This window comes from Tiliqua scincoides, chromosome 2, assembly GCF_035046505.1.
Source record: "Tiliqua scincoides isolate rTilSci1 chromosome 2, rTilSci1.hap2, whole genome shotgun sequence".
Taxonomy (NCBI): domain Eukaryota; kingdom Metazoa; phylum Chordata; class Lepidosauria; order Squamata; family Scincidae; genus Tiliqua; species Tiliqua scincoides.
In genome coordinates this window covers 240,442,359-240,469,168 of record NC_089822.1, presented here as the reverse complement: position 1 = coordinate 240,469,168, position 26,810 = coordinate 240,442,359, and the positions used below count along the sequence as shown (strand labels likewise).

The following is a 26,810-nucleotide window of genomic DNA, read 5'->3' as shown; positions in this document are numbered from 1 at the left end:
CACAAGATCTCCTGATGCACCAGCCTCCGCTGCTCCTGCTCTCCAGACTGGAAAAAGGGAGCAGAGCGGCTGTAGCCCACCACTACCATCTTCTCCACCCTTCCCTTTCACGCTGCCCCTCTCTGGCCTTTTCTAATCCAGAGAGTGTGCGAACAGAGGTGAGCACCTTCCACAGAAGTACTGCACTTCAGTTGGACTTTTAGATGGGTTGGCACTTTCCAGATGCTTATGGAGGTCCTTCAGGAAACCAAATATGCCTACAAAAGAGACACACACACAGCACCTTGACTGGCTCAGGGTGGGAAGGTTGGGAAGGGCTGGATTGACCAAGTGATTCAGCAAGAAGAGTCAAAGAGGAGTTGGCATTTTCCCTGGAAACTGCCTTGACATCCTTATGAAAGGCCATTGAAACAGACATTTGAACAGGATGGGGGAACCACACCAGACTAATCCATGCCAACCTTTTGGCACAAAGTAAGATTGGCAGCTGGCAATCACATGCTTACACTTAAAATATATAAACACACATAGGAGATACTAGTCATACTCCAACAAAGCAACCCAATGTTGCCATTCACAAGGAGTCACTCTCTCTCCAAACATTTCTCCAGGTCCAGTCAAATGAAAGACTGGCTTGGCTCCCCTAGCAGAACCAAAGATCCACTGCTTGACAAACTGCAAACAGATCCTCCTAGAAGAACCCTCTGTGGCCAGGGGGCTCTGGTGCTGGCGCAGCCTGGAGGAGGGCGACATCTGAACGGAATGGCTGCTCTGGGGGCTGCAGTTTCAGAGGAACTTGCAGAGGCAGTACAACTTACAAAGTCCATGGAGGTGTAGGAAAAAGAAGGGGGGCATGAAGAATGTGGTTGGGATGACCCAGGTGAATTGAAAAGCAGTTCCCAATGACTGCCTCAGCACCAGCAAGATGCTCATTCATGCTTTTCCTCTTAGGGTCATTCAATTACTTTCAATGCCGGGCGGGCGGGTGCAGATGGGGGGAGGGAGAGGAGGGGAGCCAGACTGATTTGTCACTGCGTAAAAACGAAGAGCAGTCAAAGCACCCTGAAGGTGGCTCTCTCTCTCTCTCTCTGCTCTTTGCAACTTTGCAGTCAAATCCTGAGCAAGGGGGGAAGAGGGAGGCGAGTAAACTCAGGTTGCAATCCTATACACGCTTTCCTTGGAGGAAACACCACTAAACACAATAGGACTTACATCTGAGTAGACATGCACAGGATGGGGTTCTCAGCCACCTTTGGGGCCACCGTGTCAGAAGGCAGAGCTCCCAGGAAACAAACCAGGAACAAGCCAGTCAGTTTGCAGGGTCAGGCAGCACCAGCTCCACCACTGGAAAGCCCTCCCCAAAGGAGGGGAGGAGAGAGAGCCATGCTCTCCTGGTTGCCTGACTAGTAAACACATAATCAGTAGCTTCCTCACACCCTGCAGTTGCCTGCGGGGTCTCCCTTCCCCAAACATCTCCCAGCTGCCACCCCAGGGATGCCCTGGGCCATGGCCATAGAGGAAGCATCCCCACCCAGGTCAAACACAAGCTCGGTTTGCCTCAAGGGTCAAGCACCGCCACTCCACCCTGGGCATGGCAGGCTACTTGAGTCCAGGCAGGGCAGAAGAGGAGAAGGGAGGCCAAAGGCACTTGCAGGTCTGAGAGTGGCAGGTTCAATCTCACTGGGAGGAGTGTGGTGGTCAACACCTTTGAAAAAGACATGCTGCATCTTCCCCCCCCCCCCACAGATGGGGCAGAGGGAGAGAGAGAAGGGTATCCCAACACACCACTGTGGCTGAAGGGGGAGTCAGTAAGACGTGGTCAAGAAGACCCCAGGAGTCCCCTTCAGGACCCCCCTTCACACTTGCCCCAATCACCAGAAACAGATCTGCTGGCTCCCAAGTTCACCAGGAAAACATTTTTTTTTTTTTGCAGGTGAGTCCCAGAAAAAAGGGGGGAACCCCCAAAGCTTCCATATGGGCCACCCCAAAACTCGTTTCCAGTAGCACAAAACTCCCACACTACAACACCACCAAAGAAGAGCCCCCACCATGCATCTGCGCCTCAAAAGAGTGCTCCGGAGCGCGTGCAGAGTACCTGTCCCCACGGCTACTACTCATCACAACCAATCGTTACTTTAGGGTGAGGAAGCCGTTCCCACGTACTTGAGGGTCATTGCTCCGGTGTGCAAGACGATGTACCGGCCCAACCTCGCAGGCCAAGGGGAAGAAAGCCTCACCTCCATCGGAGTCCCCCTCCGAAAGAGGGACAGGCATCGCCCCTCCGTGGAAGGCCGCCACCAGCAGCCCAGCCCAGCCCAAACTCCAGTCAGCCCCACAGTAAACTTTTGCCCCACCCCACGTCCTTGAGTCCCCCTCACCTTGTCTGACGGCCTTGAAGACGATGGGGTCCTTGCAGCTCCGCACCACTCCCAGGACGTCGTAGCGGGGCAAGCCCGACACTCGGATACCCTGCACCTCCAGCAAGAGCTCCCCTTCGCTGAGCTTCCCTTCGCCGCCGCTCTCCCCCTGGTCGTCGGCCAGCGGCCCCACGTAAGGGAACTCCCCGTGCTCCGCGCCCCCGAGGATGGGGACCCCCAGCTGGCCCTGAGCCCCGCGGCTCACCGTGCACTGGTGCACTCTGGTGGTCCAGTGGTTCTTCTTCTGGATCACCTTCGACATGGCGATGGGTGGGGGGGGGGGAAGAGGAAGGAGACCCCCAGGCACAGGTGGCTGCTGCTGCTCCAAGGGGGGGGAAGAGTCAGCCCCTAGATGGGGGGCACAGAGAAGACAGCCCCTCCGCTGGGGGCATAGAGGAGCCCTGCCTGCCTGCCTGCCTCCCCCAGGCGCGCTCCCTGCAACTTTGCAGCCTCCCCACTCAAGCCATCACGGCTCAAACTTTGCCCAGCTCCAGGCTGCCGCTTCCTCCCGGGCCACCTCCAGCCTGGTCCGCATCGCGCGTCCGCACAGCCCGCTCGGACTTGGGAAGGCTCCCCTCGCTCGCTCGCCCGCAGCCTCCTCGCTCGCCCCGCGCTCCGTCCGCAGCCCTCCTGCTGCCGGTGCCGGGCGCTGCGCCCCACCTGGGAGCCTCCAGCCCTTCCTGCGCTCGCCCTGCCGCAGCCCGGACACTTTCCCCTCGCAGCGGAGTTTCCAGCCCGCGCGGCTCCTTTAAGCGGATACAAAGACGCCGCTTGTTTTGTTACATGGAGCTTCCACCAGGAGCCTGCCCGAGCCGCTGGCGCAGGCGCCCAGCCCGCTCTCCTCCCCTCGCCTCCTCCCGCTGGGGAGCGGAGCGGAGCAGAGCAGAGCGCGCTCCCTTCTAGGCATGTGCAGCCTCTCCAGCCCCCCCCCCCCCCCGCGCGCAGGAGGCTGGCCGCAGCGAAGCCGCTGCCCTTAAGGGCTGCCCACAAGCAGCAGGCGCCCGGCTGGCCAGATGTTTCCCCTGCGTCGCCCGCAGCGCGGCTGCCGCGGTCCCCAGGAGGTGCAGAGGTGGCCTCCGCGCTTCAACCAGGCTGCAAGCCAGCCAGACTTTCCTGGGAGTAAGTCTCGCTGAACACAATGGGACTTACTTCTGAGTAGGCGTGCCTAGCTCAATCCTGTCCACACTTTCTTGGGAGTAAGCCCCATGGACGCAAATGGGACTTACTTCTGAGTAGACATGCACAGTCCACACCACAGTCCTTTAGACTACAATCCTACCCTTACTTACCTAGGAGTAAGCTCCATTGACCAGAATGTGACTTACTTCTGAGCAGACATGCACAGGATTGGGCTCTCAGTCACTGTACACATATTGAATTGGTCTCTATATTTCATTGGAAGGTGTAGCACATAACACAGGCTGATCAGTCAGGCTTGCCAATTCTAAATCCACTTTTCAGACAGCAAATTCCATTGTACTGAGTGGGGTTTCCTTCTGAGTAAACTGCAGTGCAATCCTTTGTTTAAACATTTTTATTATCTTATTTTAACTTATTAATTAAACAACTTATTAATTATTTATTATTAATATAATGGTATTATTTATTAACCAGTTATTTATAGTTATTATGATTATTGATATAACTATATATAATAGTATTTAGCGGTATATTAATATTGTTAATAATAATATTTAGTGCAGTGTTTCTCAAACTGAGCCGGGACCCACTAGGTGGGTCACAAGCCAATTTCAGGTGGGTCCCATTCATTTCAATGTTTTATTTTTAATATATTAGACTTGATGCTCTCATGGTATGTGACTCCATTTGGTGAAATGTTACAAACCTGTAATTTTAACAAGCTACTATGTATATTCTTTTAATGATAGTAAATGAGACTTACTCTTGGGTCAGTGTGAGTAGGATTGCAGCCTAGGTTTGTTAAAAGTGATGATGTCGCTTTGGGTGATGTCACTTGTATCTTGTATATGTGTGTGTGTGTATATAAAAATAAAAGTGTCTTATAGGTACATTTATTATATATAATAGTTATTTATTATTTAATAACCAGTTATTTATAGTTATTATGATTTTATATAACTATATGTAATAGTATATATATATGATAGTGTCTTTTATATATATCCATATGTTCTGAACAGTCTCCTGGGCCCCACGATCCAGCTCACCACCGGTGCGCACTGTCACAGGTAAGCGGAGACTGCCAAGCAGCGGGGAGGTAAGCGGGGGGGCCTGGAGAGAGACAGGGAGGGAGGCGGGCATTCCGGGAGGGAGGCAAGCAGTTGGGCTCATTGTGGGCTCACCACCTGACATGGAGGCACTTGATTCACTGCCGACCTTTTTGCTGGCAGTGAATCGAGTAGCCCCATTGCAGGGCTACTGCACTTACCTCAGGGAAGAAAGTTCCCTTCTCCCAAGGTGCCGGCTGCGGCTGCCTTGGGTGCATTGGATGTGGCGGCAGCCATTTTCTGCGCCACTGCAGCCACGTGCCCCAGGCAGCTCAGGATTGGGCTGTTACTTATTTCTAAAATACTTTCTAATGAAGTAAGTTCTGCTGAACTCAAGGGGGTTTCTTCCAAGTAAAATAGCATTTTATTGGTTTGTTTGTAGTATTTTTATACCGCCTCTCTCCCACATCAAGGGGTCTCAAAGTGACCAACAATGCAAAATATATAACAGTTAAAATATTAAAACACCCAGGATCACAGCTATTAAAATACATAACATGAAAAAGCGCCTGCTCTTAGTATCAGTTTAAAGCCTTCATGAATAAGAAAGTCTTGAGGACCCACCAAAAAAGTCTCCAGAGAGGGAGCCATTCTTAATTCCAGGGAAACGGAATTTCATAAGTGAGGCGCCACCACCAAGAAGGCCCTATTCCTAGTCACCACACCCCTCACCTCTACTGGTGGCAGCACAGTCAGAAGGGCTCCCTCAGATGACCTGAGAGGATGGGTAGGATTATATGGATGAATGTAGTCCCTCAAATATCCTGGTCCTGAACTATATAGGACTTTAAAAGTCAAAACTTGCATTTTCATTGCACATGAGACAGAGTAGGACTTACAGCCCAATCAAGAGTCTTCATGTTCTGCCTTCCTTCCTGTACTGGTAAGGTACACATTGTTCAAGATTGGGCAGTTAGGCTGCTATCCTATCCACACTTTCCTGGGAGTAAGCGCCATTGACTATAATGGAACTAGCCTCTGAATAGACATGCATAGGATTGGACTCTTCTGAGTATCTGTGCATAGGATTGGGCTGTTACTAGGATTCGTAGCCCACCCTTTCTGTCCTGGAAAACAGCTTCTAGAAACAAATATCTAAACACAGCAAAATCTTTTTGTTTTGTAATTCTTTTTAAAAAAATTATTTTTTTTAAAAAAAACTTTATATATGCACTATATGGCAACATATGCTGAATTTGAATGTAGTGCTGATGGTTCTGATGTGGCATTTATGAAGATCACAGAGACGATCATGTTCCTGTAGAAGCCCGCGGCAGACTCCCTTTAATTTTTTGAGAAAGAAAGCTAACAGTCCATGACATGATCTGACTCTAGAAATAGGGGCATGTATTTGTATGAATTAAGCACAGTATCAGTTGGGATGCTAATGCATCAGAACTATGCAAAAACACTCATCTGCCTCATCATGGGACTTACCCACCAACTATAACTCAAACACCTATCTGTTGTAGCTGAATTTATTCTCAGCATCTACTCCTGCAGTACGCAGACACAAATTTCCATAGTAGCAGAATGAGAATCTCAGCTTCCCTTTCCTAGAAACTTGGAAGGGGCCTAAGAGATCCTCAAGTCTAGCCCCTTGCCAGCACAAGCTGTTCACAATTATAGCATCTGCCTGTGTTTATATGTGTGTTTTTTAAGAGAAGGATAAGCTTGGACACATGTCAAGAAATTAAATCTGCAGGTTAGAGATGGACTAAACAAGGCTTCCAGTGTGTTTCTGTAAAACATTACTAATTCATCTCTGCACATTTCGAGGCTGCTTAAAATACGTATATTAAAATCTCAATAAAATTACAATTTATAAACCCAACACCAGTTATTACTATGTGGGACAACAGTGCCCAACATAATTCCTGATCTCATAGCCACCAGAGCTCTGTGTTTCTTAACTACAGTTCCTTCAGGATTGCCAGCTTTTCTGGGATACAATTGCAGAACTTTTACTGAGGGCAAAGAAGAAATATTCTGGATGCTTTTGAGTTTTCAAAGTCACTCTCCTGACTGAGGAAGAGAAGAATGGGGAGTTTTGGTTTTGGTGCTGTCTTCCCACCCTCTATTCCAGAAGCACAACAGATAGAAAAGGGAAGGGTAGGGAAGAAACTCTTACTGAGCACATCATCACAACCTTTGGCTCTATTCCACATCTCGCCAAGCTCTGTCTCTTTTGCAGCTGCATTTGAGCGGTAAGTGGCAGACTCGCTTGTTCATTATTTATTGATTTATTATTTAGGGGCCAAGTGGTGGTTAACAAGATTATGAAATGTTGGTCCCATGAGACAAGGGTTCACAAGTGCCTCTTCAATAGAGATCTGCGCAACAGCCATAGATTTTTTTTTTGATGCTGTGTTTTTTTGGCTAGGGATGGAGGAAGAGCCCCGTGAGTACTGTGGGAGCGCATGCATGCATACAGCAAGAATCAGAAGCATAGAGCAGAGAGACAGTTACTATGAGTCAGCCGCCTCCTCAAATTCTGGGATATGCATGCAGGCATGAATGGGGGTGGGTAGGAGTGGGGAGATCACCAGTTCTTTGACCTGGACAAAGGAACAGGAGGTGCTACAATGCAAATCTTACTCTATGCCTGGTAAATTCTCTGCAATGTGTTTGCATAGCTACAGAGCCCTAGGGAAGCTCTGCCTTGTGTTTTCTGTGCAGCAGCCAGAATTTCCCTACAGGGAGGTGGAGGGGGTGGTGGATCAGACTTTCAGGCGCACCACCCTGATTTTTGACTGATGTGCTGTCACCCTTCCCCTTCTTTTAGATCAGTGTTTCTCAAACTATGGATTGGGACCCACTAAGTGGGTCCCCATTCATTTCAATATTTTATTTTTGATAGATTTGAGGCTACCTTGGTATGTAACTGCATTTGGGAAAACGTTACAGGCTGCAATCCTATCCACGCTTTCCTGGAAGTAAGGGTTCAATCCTATCCAATTTTCCAGTTCTGGTGCAGCCACAACAGTGGGGCGTATGTTGCTTCCTGTGGTGGGGAGGCAGTCACAGAGGCCCCCTCACGATAAGGGAATGTTTGTTTCCTTACCTTGGGGCTGCATTGTGCCTGCACTGGTGCTGGAAAGTTGGATAGGATTGGGCCCTAAGTCTCACTGAACATAATGGGATTTATTTCTGAGTAGACATGCATAGGATTGAACTGACAAACCTGTACTTTTAACAAGCTACAATGTATATTCTTTTAACAATGATAGTAAATGGAACTTAATCCTGCATAGGATTGCAGCCTAGGATTGATAAAGATTTTCCTTTGATGATGACACTTCCGGTCATGACATAACTTCCAGTGGGCCCTGACAGGTTCTCATTCTAAAAAGTGGGTCCTGGTGCTAAATGTATGAGAACCACTGTTTTAGATCATACAATATTACCTTGCTGGGAGGGGGAGAGAGAAAAAGTGTGGATCTCTTTACACATTTACACATTTACAGCATCACGCTGTACAAGAACAAAGGTGACAGGGGTGACTGCAACAACTACCGCGGCATCTCTCTCCTTAGCCTAGTAGGAAAGCTGTTTGCCCAAGTTGCACTAAAGAGGCTCCAGGTACTTGCAGAGAGCGTCTATCCAGAATCGCAGTGCGGATTCCGAGCCAGCAGGTCCACCACTGATATGGTATTCTCCCTTAGACAACTGCAGGAGAAATGCAGGGAACAACGACAGCCACTCTTTATAGCCTTCATAGATCTCACGAAGGCTTTCGACCTGGTCAGCAGGGATGGCCTCTTCAAGATTCTCCCCAAGATTGGATGTCCACCCAGGCTCCTCAGCATCATCAGATCTTTCCACAAGGACATGAAAGGCACTGTTGTCTTTGATGGCTCCACATCAGACCCCTTTGACATCCGAAGCGGCGTGAAGCAGGGCTGTGTTCTTGCACCAACCTTGTTTGGGATTTTCTTCTCTGTCCTGCTGAAGCATGCCTTTGGAACTGCAGCAGAAGGCATCTATCTCCGGACCAGATCAGACGGAAAGCTCTTCAACCTCTCCAGACTGAGAGCAAAGTCCAAAGTTCAGCTGAAATGTCTGCGTGACTTCCTCTTTGCCGACGATGCAGCTGTCACTACCCACTCTGCCAAAGATCTCCAGCAGCTCATGGATCGTTTTAGCAAGGCCTGCCAAGATTTTGGACTGACGATCAGCCTAAAGAAAACACAGGTCATGATTCAGGATGTGGACTCACCTCCCTGCATTACAATCTCTGCACATGAACTGGAGGTTGTCCATGACTTTGTGTACCTTGGCTCAACGATCTCCGACATTCTTTCTCTCGATACCAAGCTAAACAAATGCATCGGTAAAGCAGCTACCACGTTTTCCAGACTCACAAAGAGAGTCTGGTCCAACAAGAAGCTCCAGGTCTATAGAGCTTGCGTTCTGAGTACACTTCTGTACTGCAGCGAGTCATGGACTCTTCGCTCACAACAGGAGAGGAAACTGAACGCATTCCACATGCGCTGCCTCCGACGCATCCTCGACATCACCTGGCAGGACAAAGTTCCAAACAACACAGTCCTGGAACAAGCTGGAATCCCTAGCATGTTTGCACTGCTGAAACAGAGACGCCTGCGTTGGCTTGGTCATGTCGTGAGAATGGATGATGGGTGGATCCCAAAGGATCTCCTCTATGGAGAACTCGTGCAAGGAAAGCGCCCTACAGGTAGACCACAGCTGCGATACAAGGACATTATTATTATTATTATTATTATTATTATTATTATTATTATTATTATTATTATTATTATTATTAACAGTATTTATATACCGTTTTTCAACTAAAAGTTCACAAAGCGGTTTACAGAGCAAAATCAAATAACTAATGGCTCCCTGTCCCAAAAGGGCTCACAATCTAAAAAGATGCAAAAAGAACACCAGCAGACAGCCACTAGAAAAGACACTGCTAGGGTGAGGTTGGCCAGTTACTCTCCCCCTGCTAAAAAGAGGAGCACCCACTTGAAAAAGTGCCTCTTACCCAATTAGCAGGACATCTGCAAGAGGGATCTGAAGGCCTTAGGAGTGGACCTCAACAGGTGGGAAACCCTGGCCTCTGAGCGTCCCGCTTGGAGGCAGGCTGTGCAGCATGGCCTTTCCCAGTTTGAAGAGACACTTGGCCAACAGTCTGAGGCAAAGAGGCAAAGAAGGAAGGCCCATAGCCAGGGAGACAGACCAGGGACACACTACACTTGCTCCCAGTGTGGAAGGGATTGTCACTCCCGAATTGGCCTTTTCAGCCACACTAGATGCTGTGCCAGAACTACCATCCAGAGCGCGATACCATAGTCTTCCGAGACTGAAGGTTGCCAACACATAGGATAGGATTGGGCTGTAGGTCATGTTACAACCTAAACTGCTAAAGAAAATGCCTATGTCCAATGTCTAGTGTCTTAGATTCTTCTTGTGCTGCTATGGATAGTAACACGTTTATAGCATCAATAATATGCTAAATGTTATACAGAATTCAGAACAGTAGGACAGGAGGGGGGAAACAGCACAGAACAGGGTGGATTCACACAATAACTGTTTAATGGGACTAAACATTGTTACATGGGACTGCAAGAATGAAAATACTCACCATAGGGAGGGCATTTTTTTTAACATCCCTGGACCCGCATGAGGTGTAACCCAAAACCACAGTGGAGTTGCATGTTCGATTTGCGAAGTGAGATCCACGTGGTGAGTTCTGACCACCTGATGCGATATTTACAAGCCATCACACGGGACTTAACTCCATAACATACCGCATGTTCCTGCCACTGCTTACAATGTGAGCATTGGTGGTTTGGGAAGGGATGGGGATAGTTGCCATGTAACTGAGATGAATCATGGGATACATAGATATTGTAAGTCATGGGGTGGATCCAAGAGGAGATCCTGCCATGGTTTTTAATTTTTGGTGGCACCCCCCCCCCGGGGAAATTTAATATGAAGTCCAATCTCAGAAGAGCAGGAATAGATTTAACCCATGCAGAATGTCTCCATTGTAACTGTTGGCCTTCTGGAAATGGACAGTTTAGCACATCTACAGACCTTTCATTCATATTAGATCTCTCTTCTGTGGCACATAAGGCAAAATATGTAAGCCTTCCAAACCAGACCAGACTTTTGAGGGCCAGACTAGACAGTTAGGGCATCTGTGTGAAAAGTGGTGTCAATAGGGGGTGCGGGGGGCACTAGCCTCACCAGGTGATGCGCACAGGGGGGTGACATCACTACTGGCCAAAATTTTTTAAATCTTGGTATTTTCTAATAATACTGTCATGTTATATATCATTTGTAGTGATAGATAGATAGATAGATAGATAGATACTTTATTTACGGTCATTCGACCAGCTGATCACAAACAACAAAACAAAATACACAGAATTAAAACCAACACCCCGTTACACATATGTAAAATCATAAAATCAGAGATTTACACTCTCAGTTTTCTTCCTTACCAACTGTGCAGCATAACAGAAGCGGGCAACCCTGAGTGATATATCTGAGTATACATCAGAAAGCAAAAAAGCAAGCTTTTCCTCCACCTGCATCCCCGTTTCAATACCGAAGATCGGGGAGATAAATTTAGATCTCAAATCATCATAGTATGGTCATTGCAATACAATGTGGGCAGTTGTCTCCACCACATTTTGAGGGCAGGGGCACAGTCTCTCTGAGTAGGGACGTCTTGCATAACGCCCCAATCATTTGTAGTGTAATTTAATGCAGAATGCAATGAAACAAACCATGTTGAAATATCTCTATTCTATCAAAAGTTAGAACTAAAAAACTTGCGGGGCGATGTTGGATCACCATGCCCAAAGCCTGGGGCATTGCCTCTCCCACCGCAGGGGATGAGGTCCATCATGGGGGTGACATGCTGGCTCCCGTATGGGGTGACCCAAACCCTAGTAATGCCGTTGTACAAATTGATGGTAAGGCCACACCTGGAGTACTGTGTCCAGTTCTGGTCGCCACATCTCAAAAAAGACATAGTGGAAATGGAAAAGGTGCAAAAGAGAGCAACTCAGATGATTACTGGGGTGAGGCACCTTCCTTATGAGGAAAGGCTACGGCGTTTGGGCTTCTTCAGCCTAGAAGAGAGGCACCTGGGGGACACACACACATGATTGAGGCATACAAAATTATGCATGGGAAAGATAAAGTGGATAGAGAGATGCTCTTTACACTCTCACATAACACCAGAACCAGGGGACATTCTCTAAAATTGAGTGTTGGGAGGGTTAGGACAGACAAAAGAAAATATTTCTTTACTCAGTGTGTGGTTTGTCTGTGGAACTCCTTGCCACAGGATGTGGTGACGGCATCTGGCCTGGATGCCTTTAAAAGGGGATTGGACAAGTTTCTGGAGGAAAAATCCATTACAGGTTACAAGCCGTGTTGTGTAAGTGCAACCTCCTGATTTTAGAAATGGGCTATGTATCAGAATGCCAATGCAAGGGAGGGCACAAGGATGCAAGTCTCTTGTTATCTGGTGTGCTCCCTGGGGCATTTGGTGGGCCGCTGTGAGATACAGGAAGCTGGACTAGATGGGCCTTTGGCCTGATCCAGTGGGGCTGTTCTTATGATGCCACTCTTTGTGAACACATGGTTACCCACTCTTTACAGAAAGGTTGTGGGGGCGACCGTGTTTTATTCCAAGAGGAGCACATGGGGGAGGGGAATAAAATCCACCCATTCCCCTGCCTTCCTTTGCCATGTAGTTCTGAGCAATACCAGATATGAGAGAACTGTTTAAAGTAGCCAACGGCAGCAAGATAAAGTGGGGGGGTTTTGCTCCTGTCCTGTGCTTGCTCAGTTTGGTATAAGAAGTAATGCCCCCAGCTCTTTACAAGCTCAGGGATGAGCAGATGCATAACAAACAGCTGCCCAGCTGATAACTTCTAGTTTTGACCCTTAGTTCCAGCAAGGCCTCTGCATTGTTTGCCTCTGTCCCTCACTCTTAACTACAGCTCTGATCGGATTTTAAAAAAAAAAGGTCTGCACCAAGACAAAGGTACCTCTGTCAAATAGAGAAATGTTGAATGTGTCCCAACAGACTTTTCTAGTACAACCAACACGGTCTGCTCAGGAAACAGCATTCATGTCTCAGACCCCCAACGACGCTTATTTAATATAGTTTGTATGAAACGTGTGCTAAAATGGGACTTTCCACACCACTGCAGGAAAATTCCCACAGATCAGGAAAAGAGAAGCAGACTGCAGCTGATGAGGTAAGCATTGTGGCAAATTCCCTGCCAATCCCTTCTTCTCTGCTTGTTGCTGTGTTGGATCTTTCAGGTCTAGTTTGGATGGAGATCATCAGCTTTGCCTGGACCACTGGCATTTCTGGCTGGGGTCAGGGGGGTGTGAGGCCTGTGGGGTTGGCACCGCCCCCCCCTCCACTGCCCTCCTCCAGAGCCCTTCTGAAGGCTGGAGAAGCCTCACACAGTATCCTCTAGCTCTCTAAAAGCCTCTGGAGGGCAGTTAAACATCACTTTCGTTTTCTGACGAAAACCAGAAGTAATGTTTAAAGGTCCTCCGGAGGCCTCAGAAGGCTTTTGGAGGACTAGAGGACCTTATGCAAGGCTCCAAACGTGACCAGTAAGTTGGGGGTGGTAGTCTCCTGGGGGGGGTGGCATTCTCCTGTCCTGGCCCTGGGCAGCACATGGGCCAGGATCACAATTGGCCTGGACCAGGCCATGTCAAGCTACGTACATGATTGCCAGCCCTTTCATAAGAAAAATGCCCTTTGATATTACAAAGGTGCTAGAGACATAGCGCTGTGGAAGGGGCATATGTGTGGTTGGTAGGCATGGGTGAATGTAAGAGCATTCAGTCATGTTTATCTCCAACCTTCAGTCTGAGCTAGTACAGCCAAGCAACAGGACATCCACTAAAATTGAGTGTTGGGAGAGTTAGAACAGACATGAGAAAATATTTCTTTACACAGCGTGTGGTTGGTCTGTGGAACTCCTTGCCACAGGATGGGGTGACGGCATCTGGCCTGGACGCCTTTAAAAAGGGATTGGACAAGTTTCTGGAGGAAAAATCCATTATGGGGTACAAGCCATGATGTGTATGCGCAACCTCCTGATTTTAGAAATGGGCTATGTCAGAAGGCCAGATGCAAGGGAGGGCACCAGGATGCAGGTCTCTTGTTATCTGGTGTGCTCCCTGGGGCATTTGGTGGGCCGCTGTGAGATACAGGAAGCTGGACTAGATGGGCCTATGGCCTGATCCAGTGGGGCTGTTCTTATGTTAACAGTGACAGCCTCGGATACCCATTATTTATATAGCTGGGTTTTATTTGACACCGAACCCTAACATATTGTTTTATTGAGAGCATATCTTAAGATACCCTGTTTCATATCCCCCTGCTGTTTGGTGGGACATACAAAATAGGGTCTTTATAGAGGTGGCAGCCACACAACCAAACTTTCTGCCCCTGGACGCCAAGGACCTTCCTTCCTTTTAAGGCATGTACTGCCCTGGTAAGCTCTGCAGTGCACTTGGCAACCTGCAGGTTCAGCAATGAGGTAATGACATCATTTCCAAACATCCAGAGATGGCACTGCGATGTGTCACAAACAATGCTGTGCAGCTGCAGGAGGGATCTACACACAAGCTCCGACCATTTACAGGGAACGCTGCTAAGGACCTAATGCTATCAAGGCCTTGCACGGTTGGAAGTAGTGGTACAAGAGCTTTACAGCAGTGCGAGAGCTTGGCTTTCCCTCTTCCAGAATGCCCTTGGCTATCATCAGACATGCCAGCAAAATGACTGGTATAGATCCAAAAGCAACTGAGTAGCCTTACAGAGGAGTAAGCAGAAAAATAATTTCTGCAGGCTGTTCTATTTCCCCCCCCCCCCCAGCATACAGCACAGCCTCTGTTGGCAGGGCTGCATGCTATAATGTGGAGAAGGATAGAATTGGGCAGTCAGTTGCCTCCCTCCCTTTTTGCCTTCAGGGCACAGGTGAAAAAGTACTGTTCAAATGCACATTTGTTTGAGGGTCTTCCTGAAGCAATTCAGAGTACTTTGCTGCATTGTCTCTGCGCCTGCGTTTACTGATTTAATACTACTGTCATTTTTAGTATTCATTTCATTATGTTTTTGCAATGTTTTATGAGAGTGCATGTTTTTTGGTGGTTAGCCAAGAGACAATATAAATATTCAAGAAAGTAAATAAATAAATACGTAAATACCAAAAGATCAATGCTGCAAACTTATAAGGCTTTTCTACCAGTCTAAATGGTATACTTCAAAGAGGAAAAAGGCTTTACACTTCCCAGGTTTCCATGGGATAAAGGAATTGCTATAAAGGAATATATAGGAATAGGATAAAGCAGGGGTCTCCAAACTTTTTGGCCAGAGGGCCGCATCAAATATCTGGCGTGCTGTGGAGGGCCGGAAAAAAAAAATTAAATATAAAATTTAAATAAATAAATTAGAGATGGAATTTAGATGAGTGAATAAATGAATGAATGGGCTCATTCATTCCACCTCTCTGGCCCTCAGAACACCCTTCAGACACAAGCAGAGCTCTGGTTGTGTTCAGTCATGTTCAATTGAGTGGGTCATAGCAAATTGACCCTGCATATGCCTGATCTTGTCTGATCTTGGAAGCTAAGCAGGGTTAGGCCTGGTTAGTACTTGGATGGGAGACCGCCAAGGAATACCAGGTGCTATAGGCTTATACCATAGTCTTTCGAGACTGAAGGTTGCCAACCAATTGAGTGGGCCAGAGGCTTTCAGGGGGCAAGAGGTTGGCCGCGGGCCAGAAAGAGGCTTGCTGCAGGCCGCATCTGGACCCCGGGCCAGGGTTTGGAGTCCCCTGGGATAAAGGAATAACTGTAAACCTGTCAGTGGTGTAGATATTCCCCACAAGGTGATATGCCCAAGTGGTTCTCAAACTGTTTGTCTGGGACCCACCAATGGGTCGTGACACCATTTTTGGTGGTTCGTGAAACTGACAAGGCAGATTAGGCTATGCACATCAAGGGTTAAACAAGCTGCTATTGAAGGGGGGAGAAGGTAGACCCAATCACCATTATAGCCACACCCCTTGGAATTTACAAATCAGGCAGTAGCTTCTAAGGTCTCTAAAAAGTTTGGGAACCACTCCCCTAACAGATAATTTCTTGGATTTGGGGGTAGAATTCTGACCAGTTTCATGGCTGGCTTTGGGCACTATCTCTGCCTTAGTGCCCATCTGTAAAATGGGAACAATAGTGACCAGCCTCAAGGAGTTGCACAGTGGTTAAAAGAGATAAGGATTGGAAAGTACTTGCATTTTATAAGTACATACAAATAACAAACAAATAAATAACAAAAAGCTAGCCTATTGTTCCTAGTGGTGCAACACGGTATTTGTCCAATACATAATGAACAATACAGGGTAATGGACATAGATACCCTGAAGAGACCCTTACCCTAAAAGCAATTTCCCATGTCACCTCACAAGCTGTTTCCAAAATTCAGGAGATCATGTGAGACATGTTCTCCGGACACAACATGAGGATTTGTGGTGAGGGATTAAAAAAAAGAATGGACCTGGTTATGGTGATTTTTAGCTCATTTCTAGCCCACCCTTTCTCCAAGGAGCTCAGAGCAGGGTACACAATTCTTTTGCCCCCTCTATTTTATTCTCACAACCACCCTGCAAGGTTGGCTCCAGGTTGCTGGGATCCCACGGCAAAGCCCTGCATTGGGACCACCATGGTCTCCTTACCCACCCTCTGATTCATTGTGTGCTACCACTGCCACAAGTACTGAGGGTTCAGAGTTAGCCCAGTAACGTGGACCTTTCTGATGGGTGTGAACCCTCAATATGACTGACTGACCCCACTCGACCCCACATAAGCTTAAAAGTATGTGACTTGGTTCTGAGATCATGCCCTGAGCTTCATTGCTGAGTGGGAATTTGAACCTAAGTCTGTCCGCTTGTGGCCTGACGCTCAGTCCTCTACACCATGTTAGCAGAATGGTTTTACAAGACTAAGAAGACATTTAGATCCCAGCTCCTATTCTGAATTTCTAGTCCAGCTGCAATAATAATGGAGAATGATTGCATGCCCAGGGAAACTCACCATGTTCTGAACCTCTTCACCACTGAACTCTCTCACAGAACGATTGCTCCTAGGATTCCTTGGGGAAAAAGAAGTCATGATAAACCAGTTTAATATCTGTTTAAAATCCTTTTAAACAGATGGATATTATCTCAAATTCAAACCAAGAACTCTGGCCCTTGGGCATATTGCACCTTTTTATGGCCTGATCCAGTGGGGCTGTTCTTATAAAATGGGAGCCGTTCTCCTTCAACCGCAAACGTATGATGTCTTGAAATAATGGACAATACAAGGTAATGTATATAGGCGTCCTGAAGACCCCACTTAAATTGAAAAGCTCTGCTGCTGTTCTGGGCTTGATGTGAGCACTGATGACACTTCAATGACTTCTCCCTCGGAGCGCAGGCTAGCTGCTGAGTGGCTTTCTCAGGGTTCTGAGATGGGCTGTGTCCCTGGCCTGCCTGCCAGTCTTAGATCCTGCCTTTTGCCTTCTAGAAACCACAGTACAGTAACAGTTGAGTAAATCAGCCAGCCCAGCCTGCTTTCTTCCTCGGGGAACAAATGCTACAGAGCTCCAGTAAATGAGAAGGAGTGACAGCAGCATGGCTGGAGGGGGGGAGGCTGGGAGTGGGAGAAACATTGTTTTCAGTCTGTTCCTGCAGCAACCAGTCAGAAACAAGAAGGAGCCAAGCAACAGGTTTGAGAAGCGGCAGCGAGAGGCCTGGCAGCTTTCCTTCTTGGAGAACAGCATCAGCATTATCAGTTCCCGTGATATGGTTTGTGACATCCTTGGCCAGGGCGGCCAGTGAAGCTTCCTCCGAGTTGCATGTGAACGTCACATGCCCTGCACTGCATACTTGGAGGAACCACTAGCGCCTCGCCCAAAGGGGGATGATAGGAGGCGTTCTGCTGAGACACAGATTGGACAAATTAAAGTATCAGTTGGAAAAGCTGAGCTGGCACGGATTTGTTTTCTCTCTCATCATCCAAATCCCTGACAAAAGGGAAAGCAGCCAATATTGAAGTGTTCTCAAACTGTGGGTCGGGACCCACTAGGTGGGATGCAAGCCAATTTCAGGTGGGTCCCTATTCATTTCAATGTTTTATTTTGAATACATGAGACTTGATGCTTCCATGGTATGTGACTCCATTTGGGGAAATGTTACAGACCTGTACTTTGAACAGACTACTGTGTATATTCTTTAAACAATGATAGTCAATGGGACTTACTCCTGGGTAAGTGCGGGTAGGATTGCAGCCTAGGATTGTTAACAATTTTCCTGCTTGATGATGATACTTCCGGTCATGACATCACTTCCAGTGGGTCCTGACAGATTCTCATTCTAAAAAGTGGGTCCCAGTGCTACATGTGTGAGAATCACTGCAAGATTGGATATTTGGCAGGCTTCAAGCTTTGAATCAGTACAAAATTGATTAAATGTTGAAACTGATGAACTGAAAACAGCTAACAGCAATGGCCTGAGGCAGTTCTCCCTTGGGAGAACATCTCCTAGTCTAGGTGCTACCACAGAAAGGGTCATGACTAGCATACCTTCTCTTTGTGTTCAAAGGCCTCAGATATGGATCTCAAAAGCTCAGACAGGTCCATAGGGAAAGAGATGGTTCATAAGAACCTGGTCCCAGGTCATCTGGGACTTTAAAGGAGAACCAGAATCCTGAACAGGGAGGAGTTGGTGAGAGGATGGAAAGGGGACGGGGAAGGGGCAAAACAGGGCAGGGGGAGGGTTGGCAATGGGGCAGGGGTGGGCGGAGTAATTAAACAAGGGACCTCCAAGCTTTATAAAGCTCAGGGCCTCGCCAAGTCTAAATCCGGCAGTGGTCATTTTAGGCAAACTGACATCACTACAGAGCTTTCACTTTTTCCAATGGATTCAATACATTTCAAGCCAACCTTTAGTTAAGTGAAGGTTTTGCAGATTTTCTGTGGCTGGAGACTCCTTACTATTGGCTGCACAGTCCCTTCCAAAGTGCTGCTCTGAGCAAGCACCTAGGGTCACAGAGCAGTAAAGCAGGCCATGTCTCCTAGCATAAACAAAACAGGATTTATGTACGTCAAACAAGGATAAGTTTCTCAGGCAGTTTTTGCAAGAGTCCAGTGAAATTTTCTTAAGACCCAGCACTCTCTGTGTCTGCCTGGAGAGGCTGCAGCTCTCCTCTAAACATGCAACATGGAAGCTATAACCTCCATCACTAACCACTGCAGCACTAATAATAGCACTTTCTACTTGCAAGGGGCATCGGAGTACTTGGCAAACATTAATTAATGAAGCTCCACAATACACATGGGAGGTGGTTAAATGTGATCATTAGAGCAACAAGGAGTTCAGCACTTTCCTCCCTCTAGGGAAAAGGCTGTTGCTTGAGCCAGTGGCTGGTGTCTAGTACAAGGGGTCCTTAGTGGCACAAAAATGAAATGTTTGCATAAATCTGGCCATAGACAGATACAGATGTTTACATTTTGCATCGGAAATGCGACTTTTAGAGATGCTAATAATAATAATAATAATAATAATAATAATAATCAATAACTAGGTATTTATATACCGCCTTTCTGGTCATCGGATTACTCCTCTGACTTTATTCAAGGCGGTTTACTTAGGCAGGCATTTCTAAATCCCTCAAGGGGATTTTGACAATCATGGAGGTTCTCTCTTTCAAGAACCAACAACATTTCAGAATGGATCTTCCTAGTTTGGTCTCACTTCTGGCCTCCGGTTCTCCCATGCAGGCTGACAAGCAGCTCCATCTCTCACATGGAGGGCAGCCAAGACGCTTCTTGCCCACCAAGAGCAGGTGGAATCACTCAGCTGGACTTGTCAGCTGCTTCAAGGTCTCGCCATTCTCAGCTGTTCAGGGAGCTGCCGGTGTCCTCGAACTGGTGTGTCCATCATTGGTGTGATCATTGCCCATCATTGGTATGATCACATCTGATTATGGGTCAATGACAGGGTTTGATCCTCAGTCCTTCAACACTGTATATCCTTTCTGTGTACCAGGACACACTAGTCCTGCAAGGGAATCTACAAAGCCTAAGCACACTTAAATGAAACTCCATCTTCTTGACCTGCCCCACGGACTCTCAGAGATTGTAATCCTGTTCCGTTTGTGCTCGATTTGTACTACTGTACTCATTCCTCATGCTAATTTCCTCAATTTATTTTTCGCAGTCTAATAACACAACCCAAACAAACATCTAAGACAGTGGAATAGAGGTTCCCCTGTCGTATAATAACCATACAAAGGTGTGTGGCGGCCATCTGGGAACTACCCCTGCAAATGTTGGCAGAGCTGACAGTTCACTGCTGCTACCAGCTACCTTTGGGAGTGCAGGTAAGCCAGTAGAGGGGGCAGGCAGTTGGAGGAATGGGACGGGGAGGGGATAGACAAGGAATTGTCTGGGTGGGGAGGGGCCAGGAGGATGGGAGGAGGAACAGTAAAGAGTCCTGGCAACATCAGAGTACACCAGGATCCTATCCCCATTCTTTCCCTTTCTCTCCTTGGTTCTGTGCCAGCAAAATGGCTGGCACAAATCCAAGGGGACCTGTGTGGGCAGCAGATGCCTCCCCACAGGATAAGGGAACAAATATTCCCTTACCATGAGGAGACCTCTGTGACTGCCTCCTTCCACTATAGGAGGCAATGTTCACTCTGTTAGCACGACTGCATCAGCAGGGGCGTTTAGTTAGAACTGGGCTGCTCTTTCACCCTTGTGCTCCATTATGATCTGGTCTCAAGGCCTTTCTACATGATTGTAGCGTATTTCATCAACATTATTTTGAGGGAGGAGAAATGGCCGCATTTGCCCAAATTCAGTAACATTTTTTACCTAGCAGTAAGTTTTTGATTTTGATCCACCACCCAATTGGCCAGTCATAAGACTGGGCCAATCAGTTATGCCGGATTTCGATCCTGCATGACTTGCATCCATAACAGTAAGTCCCATTGAACTCACTGGGGTTTACTTCTGAGTAGACATGCATAGGGTTATGTTGAAAATGAGCTAGCCTGAATGCATCTTATATTACAGACCCTTATCATAAGTCCCGAAAGATTTTTGAGGTGGGCAAGATTTCACTTCAGATTCTGTTAGGACATGCCTAAAGGAAGGGTAAAATATTGGGTAGACATCTGGCAACCCGAGCAGAAGGCTGAAATCCTATACCCACATTCCTGGGAGTAAGCCCAATTGGACACAATGGGACTTACTCTTGAATAGACATGCATAAAACTGGGCTGTATGTTTTGTAGGGTGCCCAAAACAAAATGGCATCCTAGAAGATTTGCAGCACAAATCTTATGCATGCCTACTCAGATGTAAGTACCACTGTGTCCAATGGGGCTTACTCCCAGAAATGTGAGCATAGGATTGTTGCTTTATGCCCCGGTTGTCAAATGTCTACTCAAGGTTGCCAAATGTTCACCTCAAAAATCCTGTGGGACGTATGGTCAGGGACTAGACTGCTAAGAACAAAGGCAACTTATCCTTCTCTTCTGGAAGAACTTGCTGTGCTTCTCTGTAATTAAATCCAGGCAAGTTTTAAACAGTAAAATACAAAGCTGACAATCAATCTCATCATCATATTAAGATACTCCATGGTTTGTTTTATGAAGCCATTAATACACATCTTGGGTGGTGGAAGTCAACCATGATATAAATTAATCGTTCCATAAAATATGCCCTGTTAGTCATCCCGTTTGACTTAAATAACAGACAGTAGAAAGCATGTGGCAGAGTCAGTATCGAGCACTTAAGAAGAAAATACACAATAGGATGTCTTTAAGAAACAGCTCTGTTCAAAGTTACATCAGTCAATGGGGTTACGCGTTTCATTCATCATCTGGATTCAGATCCCATCTCTTCCATGAGCCCATCATATGACCTTGGGCAAGGTGTTAGTCTTGGCTTCCCATCTGCAAAATGGGAATAATAGTGCCAGAGTGGATGGACAGAATGAAAGATCACTTTGCCACATTTTCAGCCCAATCCTACGTTTTTCACTGCTGTAGCATGTAGCCAAGCCAAAGCAGGATGCACTGCATGCAATGGGGGGGGGCAATTGGGAGAGGTAAGGGAACATATTTTCTCTTACATCTCCATAAACATATCAACTCCCAATGGGTCTCCTCTAACTTCCACCAGCTTTTTAGCTGGTGCAAGGAGACAAAGGAAACATGTCGGCTTGCTCTGGAGGGGAGAGCAGCCAGCACAAGTTGCTCATACTGGGTGTCACCCCCTCCTGCTTCTAACGTGCCCCGGACCCACCCTCAATCCTCCCAACCCCTGTCCCATTCCACCCACCCTGCCAACTTAACCAGTATCGGTGGGGCTCCTTTTCACTGCCACTGTGTGCAGGGTCCTCCCCACTGTTTGTGGCAACGGTCCAGAAGCACATGGCTACATGTATTTCTGGACTGGCAGTCTTGACGCCCTAAAGTACATGCAGCTGAATAGGATTGAGCTGATATTTATTGTTGCTTTTGCACAAGGCGTTACCATGGATCCATTCCAGAATATTTAAACAGGAGTCGAGTGCTGTTATTGGTATATCTGAGCTCCCCAAATTAACATGCCTATGGGTGCCATCCTAACCCCTTATGTCAGTGCTTTCCAGCACTGGCATAGCAGTGCCAATGGGACGTTGGGTCCCTGCAGTTGGGTGTCACTGCAGTTGGGTGTCACTCACGGAGGCCTCCTCAAAGTAAGGGAATGTTTGTTCCCTTACCTCAGAGCTGCATTGCCCTTATGTCAGTGCTGGAAAGCACTGACATACAGGGTTAGAATTGTGCCCTGAAAGGATGGTCCAGTCATCCCATCTTATGTTGCATCATAGGATGCCTCGTCATGTCAAACAAGACGAGAGGAGTCAAATATATTTCTCATAAGCACTCTTGCTCAGTTGATGGCCTTACAAAAACCTGAGGGATTGTACTAACTTTAGTGACTCTACACTGGACCATATTCTGGGGACAGGGGTGTATATTGCTGGGGACAGGAGTATACCACTCTGATCTGTGTTAGTTACTCGCATAGGCACACAAATAGAGGGGGATTTTTTGTTATAGGCCAGTTGATCATGCAGAATGAGACACAATGGACAAAGACACTGTCTGAGTTTTCTACTATGAGGTCCTTTTATAGTAGTCCTGAACAAAATTCAGCCACCAGTGGACGGCAGTAAACAGGGATGGGCACTTGTGACTTGCAGATTTGACTCAAATAACAAAAACGTGTTTTCTGAAACTCATGGAACTCAACTCAGGCACTGACTCGTGACTTGGGGCTCTGACAGGTAGAGTCAAAATTTGTAACATGACTCACAGACTTGCCATTTTGGGTCCGCAACTTGGCGACTCAGCTTCGTGTGTATGTATGTGTGCTTGCTTTCTATTTTTTTCATTGCTTCTGTTTCGGCCTTAATGACCTTGTGGGCGATCTAGAAGTCAGCATCCGAACCAGTGTGAACTGCAGACTTGGTGGAAGGTGGGTAGGTTGCCTCCAGGAGGCGGGGGCTGTGTTGTGGAGAGGAGGAGGGAGGCTGCACCAAGCTGGGGGGAGAAACCAGAAGGAAGCAGGGGCAGCCAGGACACGGGGGGGGGGCGGGCTCTCTTGTCCATCTTGGAAGGAATGGATGATTGATTGGTCGAATGGGTGGCCTGACTTTTTTCTCTGGACAACAGAGGGGAGAAGGGGGAGCCCAATGGATAAAGGAGGGGATTCTGGCAATAGGAAAATGCCTGGATAGCCCAGGGAGGGGGCTAATGAGGTAGGAGGAGGCATTTCCTTGTGATAGAAGAAGAACACTGTCATGAACTGTTGTTTCATGTAGGTTTTATTTTCTCTCGTAGTGGTATTAGAACTAGCTAGAGCTCCTCGTGTGTAAGAGCTGCAGATGAGGGTGGTTAGCTTAATTAGTGGGAGGAAAATCCCTTAGAGAATGGAATCTAGTGGTGCTTTCCCAGAGGATGAGACATAAGGGGGAAGTTAGCCTCACCTTGGTGCTGTGGGTAAAGGAGAGATGTTAATGTAATTCTGGCTAATCAGTAAAGCAGTTAGACTGCATGAGGTTTTTATTCTTTCTTCTTCATTGCTTTTATCAGGCAGCTCACAAAAGGGTTTTGCCTTGGGGGAATCCTGCGGGTTTGGGGGCCTCCTAGAAATGTAGTATTCTTATGTAATTGTATATCTTGGTTGTATAGAAGCCCCCCCCTTTGTTAGTTGTAATAATTAATAGAGCTTAATAAACTTCTGGGACTCTTTGAGGTATTTGGGAGCCATTACTCTTTTCTCTTACAGAGGGTAGGAGAGAAAAATTGAAGAGAATCCCATTAAACATTGTTATATTGCAAGAAAGAGGGATTTAGCCCAGAGAATCCCTCTAGTGCAGTGGTTCTCACACATTTAGCACCGGGACCCACTTTTTAGAATGAGAATCTGTCAGGGCCGACCGGAAGTGATGTCATGACAGGAAGCGACATCATCAAGTAGGAAAATTGTCAACAATTCTGGGCTACAATCCTACCCACACTTACCCAGGAGTAAGTTCCATTGACTATCATTGTTAAAAGAATATACATAGTAGCCTGTTCAAAGTACAGGTCTGTAACATTTCCCCAAATGCCATCACATACCACGGTAGTATCAAGTCTATATGAAAAATAAAATATTGAAATGAACAGGGACCCACCTGACATTGGCTTGCGACCCACCTAGTGGGTCCTGATGCACAGTTTGAGAAACACTGCTCTAGCGATTCTGGTTCCTGAGCTGATGGCAGCAGGGTAGCTACTCAGGAGGCTTTCCTAGCTAGTTATCATGGAATTGAACCGGAGGAGGGGGTATTTCCCTCCCTTTGGATCCTGACAAACATGTTCCAAATTCGTGGCTTGTTTGAAGTTAAGGACTTCAACACATCACTGATGGGAACATCAGGACAGTGTTAAATGGGAACTCCAACACCCCCCCACCTCTATTTTTTCTGCAAAGTCATGCCTGATTTGTGTCTTGACTTGCTTTTTGAAAAGACTCTGACGCGAGTCAAAATGACTCTAAAAGAGGCTCAGGACAAGTTATGATGGCCATCCATTATGACTCTCGAGTGAGTCAAGGGGTGGAGACTTGCAGCTTGCTGCTGTGACTCCGGCACATCCCTGGCAGTAAATGTGCTCCTGAATGCTGTACAAGCGTTTCCCAGAGCTGGAGAGTCTGATGCAGGACCTTGGACTACAGGCACACGGTTTTGAATTTGTAGGGATGGGTGGGAAAAGAAGCAGATAGAACATTGGGTCAGTTATTTGTAAATCACTACCATAAATGATGAGGTCCCAAATTTACCAATCCCATTTCTCTGTTCTTGCAGGCTCTTTTCTACAGCTTGATCCTTCTTCCTTTGTGCTACCAGGTGACCTCCCGTTGAAAGTGGATCACTACCTACACTGATCTCACTGTCTCTTTGGAGCCAAGTCACGGCAAAGCAAGTTAGCAATTAAAATATCAATCCCGCGAAACTGTCCCAAAAATGAATTAAATTTGAAAGGGTTCAGCAGCCAGAGAATGATATATTCACTCCTTCTTCTTCACAGATCCTGACCTCCTATAATTCATGACTATAAGAATTGGCTTCAGCATCGCAGTGTCTTCTGTACGAGCTGGGCCAGACAAGTCAACATTCTGGTGGGGTAATAAATATTTTTCTGGATGAATTTCAAAGGAAGAAATACAGCTACTGTTACCCTGCACATGCCTGATCTCTTCTGATCTCGGAAGCTAAGCAGGGTCAGGCCTGGTTAGTACTTGGATGGGAGACCGCCTGGGAATACCGGGTGCTGTAGGCTTATACTATAGTCTTTCAGGATTGAAGGTTGCCAACCAAATGCCTACGAGGAGGACCTGGAAGTGGAATGTTTGAATGATCCAGAACGCATTGCAAAGACTTTAAATTACAGTGTTATTACTGGACGTACATTTGGCCCACTGGAAGCATTTTTCATGAGATGGTATGCTCTCCACCTCATCCATTCTCTCCTTCGAGTCCGCGAACCCATCGCTGCTGCAGACACTTCTGTTTTACACTCGTGCTGTCTGAGCAAACTTGTAAAAGTTATACAGTGGGCCCTTTTTATCGGTGGGCTTGACACCCGCAGATTTGAACATCCATGGATGCTGAGCCACGCTTCAGAGGACCTCCCAGACACGACCAGAAGTTGCCAACATGAACCAGAAATGGCTTCCTATCATATCTGGGAGGTCTTCTGAGGAGGCTGGGAGGCCAGTGCAACCTCCTGAGGGCCCAGCCCAGCCTCTAGTTAAGTTATTGCAGCGCCGTAACTCTGGCCCCTGGTGGATTTTAGCATCCATGGCTTTCAGTATCCATGGTTGGCAACCTTCAGTCTCGAAAGACTATGGTATAAGCCTACAGCACCCGGTATTCCCAGGCGGTCTCCCATCCAAGTACTAACCAGGCCTGACCCTACTTAGCTTCCGAGATCAGACAAGATCGGGCATGTGCAGGGTAACAGACATGTCTGACATGAAGATAATGGGAAACACCATGTCTTATATTTAACAAGGATCAAGGATACCGAGGACCCACTCTGCTGGATCCAGAATTATTCTTCTATCTGTGTCAGTGGTTCCCAAACTTTTATGCATGGGTCCCACTTTTAAAACAACACTCTATCAGGACCCACCTGGGTTTGCCAAACTTTTACAAAAAGATCTAGAAAGAAATAATATTTTTATTTATTTATTTATTTAGGGATCTGATTCTCTGCAGTGCAATTAGCAGTTACCTGATTTTTTGAATAACCTCAGGGATTGAGGCTATTAGTCAGCTGCTCCTGCCATCCCCTGTGTTTGCACTGGAGGCTCTGCTATGGGTGCGATGCCACCCACCAAATATCAGGTCGCGACCCACCAGTGGTCCCAACCCACAGTTTGGGAACCACTGATCTGTGACCTATTATTCTAGAAGCAACTAGCTCTGTAAAAATAAACTCACTTCCTGTAGAAAATGAGCCCATCAGGGAGAAGATTACA

General features: G+C 47.0%; 1 protein-coding gene and 2 pseudogenes across 14 annotated transcripts in view; 1 reads left to right on the top strand and 2 right to left on the bottom strand.

The window, feature by feature from the left end:
- Nucleotides 1-2,679, bottom strand: part of MAGI1 (membrane associated guanylate kinase, WW and PDZ domain containing 1) — a 584,211-nt gene extending 581,532 nt beyond the window's left edge. For all 14 annotated transcript variants that reach the window (XM_066618525.1, XM_066618529.1, XM_066618534.1 and 11 more), the window contains exon 1: nt 2,379-2,679. In XM_066618525.1, coding sequence (XP_066474622.1) covers nt 2,379-2,679 — 301 coding nt within the window. The remainder of the gene's footprint in view (nt 1-2,378) is intronic.
- A 22,807-nt stretch (nt 2,680-25,486) lies between these two features.
- LOC136643127 (5S ribosomal RNA) lies at nt 25,487-25,606 on the top strand (annotated as a pseudogene).
- Nucleotides 25,607-26,181: 575 nt separating this feature from the next.
- On the bottom strand, nt 26,182-26,300 carry LOC136642822 (5S ribosomal RNA; annotated as a pseudogene).
- Nucleotides 26,301-26,810: the final 510 nt, after the last annotated feature.